General features: G+C 37.9%; 1 protein-coding gene across 1 annotated transcript; it reads right to left on the reverse strand.

Moving 5' to 3' along the window:
* Positions 1-1696: 1696 nt before the first annotated feature.
* LOC110092641 (NADH dehydrogenase [ubiquinone] flavoprotein 1, mitochondrial) lies at positions 1697-3448 on the reverse strand (the record flags this gene model as incomplete). The annotated part of the gene is made up of 1 exon (XM_028694267.1): positions 1697-3448. A coding segment is annotated over one exon (1488 nt), but the record flags the coding sequence as incomplete, so codon positions are not given.
* Positions 3449-3665: the final 217 nt, after the last annotated feature.

Below are 3665 nucleotides of genomic sequence, written 5' to 3' on the forward strand. Positions count from 1 at the left end.
GGATCAAACCTAGCCTGACGAACCTTAGAGGTCAAATATGCTCGACTTGTGAGCTTATTAGATATGAACTTAGTCCTATGCATGTGATTATACCTAGCTAAGGGACCTACTTCCCTGTAGATAATAAGTGTTTGATACAATCAATAATTTCAATTTTTTCATCATAAATGACAAAATAACCTACATAGTAAATTTAAATATACTTAATTTTTTTATTACTTACATAAATGAAAATATACATAAAATTTTTGGCAGAACAGAAATTTCTTACATTTGATTTTTTAAGATATGAATTAGGAGCTATTGCGTAAATGAATTAAATTTAAGTAATTTTTTTATTTGATTAATAAAAATAATTATGCCAACCAAAATTTAAACCTTTAACAATGGAATGACATGCATGTACAGTTTAACGGGAAAACAAATAGTAAGAAATTTTTTTATTGAAAAAAATCCTTTATAAGGTTTAGATAATGATAATGGCCACTGTTAACTGGTTAAGCTTTGAGAAATAGATCATGTAAATATCAATACTCATATAGCAGGAAGAATCAATCAAGAAATTCGACGATCCATCAAATTGATGCGTGACCGCTTCTACTTCGTCACAAAGATTTGAACAAACAATTACATGTTTAAGAAAACTGCATTGCAGAAAAATAGTAACTGTTTTCTCCCATACTAATCGGAATCGGCGTACTTAAGCCGAAACACACAAGGTCTTAGTCACTGGGGAGATTATTGTGTGCGAACACCGGACGTACGGGAGAACCGTCTAGTTCCGTGCTCGGTATCGAGCACGGTATATTTTTGGAGGTGACATGCCGCATTTTTTTTAGTTTTCGGGCGAATCCAAACCCACACGTAATAATTTTCCTAGCGATGGGGCGTTGAGGGCTGTTTTTTTTTTTTTAAAAAAAAAATTATTTTACAAAATAACAGAGGTAGTGGAAGTAGTTTTTTGGAAAAGATTCAAATTATTTTGGATTTTTTTCTTTGGAAAAAAAATCTTTGGAGAGAATTTTATTGTTTTAAATTATTTTTGCGGTTTATTTTTTAATAATTAAGTGTATGTACTAATATGTACTTATCACTTAAATAATAATTAGTTATCATAGTTTAATTTTTAATAATAATTAGTTATCATTAAATTACATTTAATACGTAAATTCTTATTAACATTAGATTAAAATAAAGTTTTGTCAGAAATTTTGTTGAATGAATTAAAATTATATTATTTAACTTAAAATATTTTAGTGAGATTAGAGACTGTGCACCTTTAATCTAGATATGCTTTGAGATACCTGTTTAAACTTACAAATGAATACCTTTTTGGACTGATAGAACCCGTTGGGCTTCTTTCCATTTTTATGGAAGAGAGTGTTCATAGACTAATTTTTAATAGAATGGTGCGTAGAACTTAGAGATCTCAAGCCTTAATTACAATGAATTGATGAACTGAGAAATTATTCTGTGATGCCGAATACAGTTTATTGTCTAGAGACCAATCAGAATACGTCATATCAACAATACCGAGCACGATACTGAATGTGATATCGAGCAGCATCCCCACGTAATAACTTGCCGAATGAACTACGAAGTATTATCAACAGAAAGTTGAGGGTTTCAGAAAACAAATCTTAAGAATTACTCCTATTACTTATTCCAATTAAAAATACCTTAAGGCTAGCACATATGCCTTACAAAATCCCAATAAATCACCATCTTTATCACCATAGATCTCAGCTTCAATAAATAATGAGGTGATAGCATTACCATTCATGCTAAAACAGAGCTGTTCAGTTCAAATCATACAATAAGATAAGCTGTCATTTCTTTCATCTCATGTAATTACCTGGAATAAGTTCATGTAGGCAGGGAACCCCTTAAAAAATTCAAAGTAAAAGGCATTTCATTATTGAACAGATGTGAACTTCAGAAATCTAACACCATGAGCAGCTTAAGCAGCAGCAGCTTCCAACAGCTCCCTCGCCGCCCGGTCGCGTATCCGCCTTTCCAGTTCAGGCCTGAAGTGCCTGATGAGCCCTTGAACAGGCCATGCCGCCGCATCACCCAATGCACAGATGGTATGCCCTTCAATCTGCTTTGATACTTCCTGAAGCATATCGATCTCTTCGATCTTCGCATTACCAACCTTCAATCTTTCCATGATCATCCACAGCCATCCAGTTCCCTCCCTGCAAGGAGTACATTGACCACAGCTCTCATGCTTGTAGAAATATGATAGCCTTGCAATGGCATCCACCACATCTGTGGACTTATCCATCACCATAACAGCAGCTGTTCCTAATCCAGATTGAACAGCCTTCAGTGCATCATAATCCATCAGTACATCATCACAGATGTGTTTTGGTAACAGAGGGACAGAAGATCCACCAGGTATAATAGCTAGCAAATTGTCCCATCCTCCTCTGACGCCACCACAGTGCCTCTCTATGAGTTCTTTTAATGGTATGCTCATCTCCTCTTCCACAGTGCAAGGTTTATTGACATGGCCAGAAATGCAGTAAAGCTTAGTACCAGAATTGTTCTTCCGACCGAAGCTTGCAAACCATTCAGGTCCTCGTCTAAGTATGGTGGGAGATACTGCGACTGTCTCTACATTTGTGACAGTAGTGGGGCAACCATACAATCCAGCATTCGCTGGAAAAGGAGGTTTCAGTCTTGGCTTACCCTGTTTCCCTTCAAGGCTTTCCAATAGAGCAGTTTCTTCACCACAAATGTAAGCACCTGCACCAAAGTGAATGTGCACATCAAAATCGTAGCCTGAACCACAAGCATTTTTACCCAATAACCCAGCCTGGTAGGCCTCTTTTCGAGCTTTTTCAAGGTTCAAGCGCTCATTCACATACTCTCCCCTTATGTAGATGTAAGCTGCTGTAGCCCTCATGCCAACTCCTGCAATCAAGCACCCCTCGATAAGTTTGTGTGGGTCATGACGCATGATTTCCCTGTCCTTGCAAGTTCCTGGTTCACTCTCATCGGCATTGACGACAAGATAGGAAGGACGGCCATCAGATACCTTTGGCATGAAAGACCACTTCAGACCAGAAGGAAAGCCAGCTCCTCCGCGACCCCGTAGACCAGACTTCTTCATTTCATTTACAATCCAGTCAGATCCTTTCAGTACCAAGTCCTTTGTCCGGTACCAGTCACCTCGCTTCATGGCACCTTTGAGGAAAGGGTCATGCAAGCCATACAGATTGGTGAATATGCGATCCTCGTCTTTAAGTCCACCAAAGTGGGTCTTTTCTGGAGGTGGAGGTGGAGGTGGAGGTGGCGGTGGAGTGCTGCCTGTGCTTGCCGCCTGAGTACTGAAGGAGCTGCAGGCAAAATTAAGCCTCTCATTCAGGCAGCTTTGTGCAAGATGAGACCTTGGTACGGCAAGTAGGCTCCTAAGAGGTTCCTGGAAAAAGCATGGGTATAAATAAACCAATTATCTGAGGCAACCTTGTTACCTTTTAGCAACTAGCCCAAAACTGAATACCCACACAAGTACTCTCCAAGGAAATAATATCCAATATGTATCAATATGTATCTCATGTATACCAATCCAAAGCCAAAAAAAATACAACATAAAATATGTAAACACTCAAATAGAACTAAAATAAATAAATGGGATTCTTAAACATGAAAGGAATTGG

The sequence above is a fragment of the Dendrobium catenatum genome, unplaced genomic scaffold (genome assembly GCF_001605985.2).
Source record: "Dendrobium catenatum unplaced genomic scaffold, ASM160598v2 fragScaff_scaffold_432, whole genome shotgun sequence".
Taxonomy (NCBI): Eukaryota; Viridiplantae; Streptophyta; class Magnoliopsida; order Asparagales; family Orchidaceae; genus Dendrobium; species Dendrobium catenatum.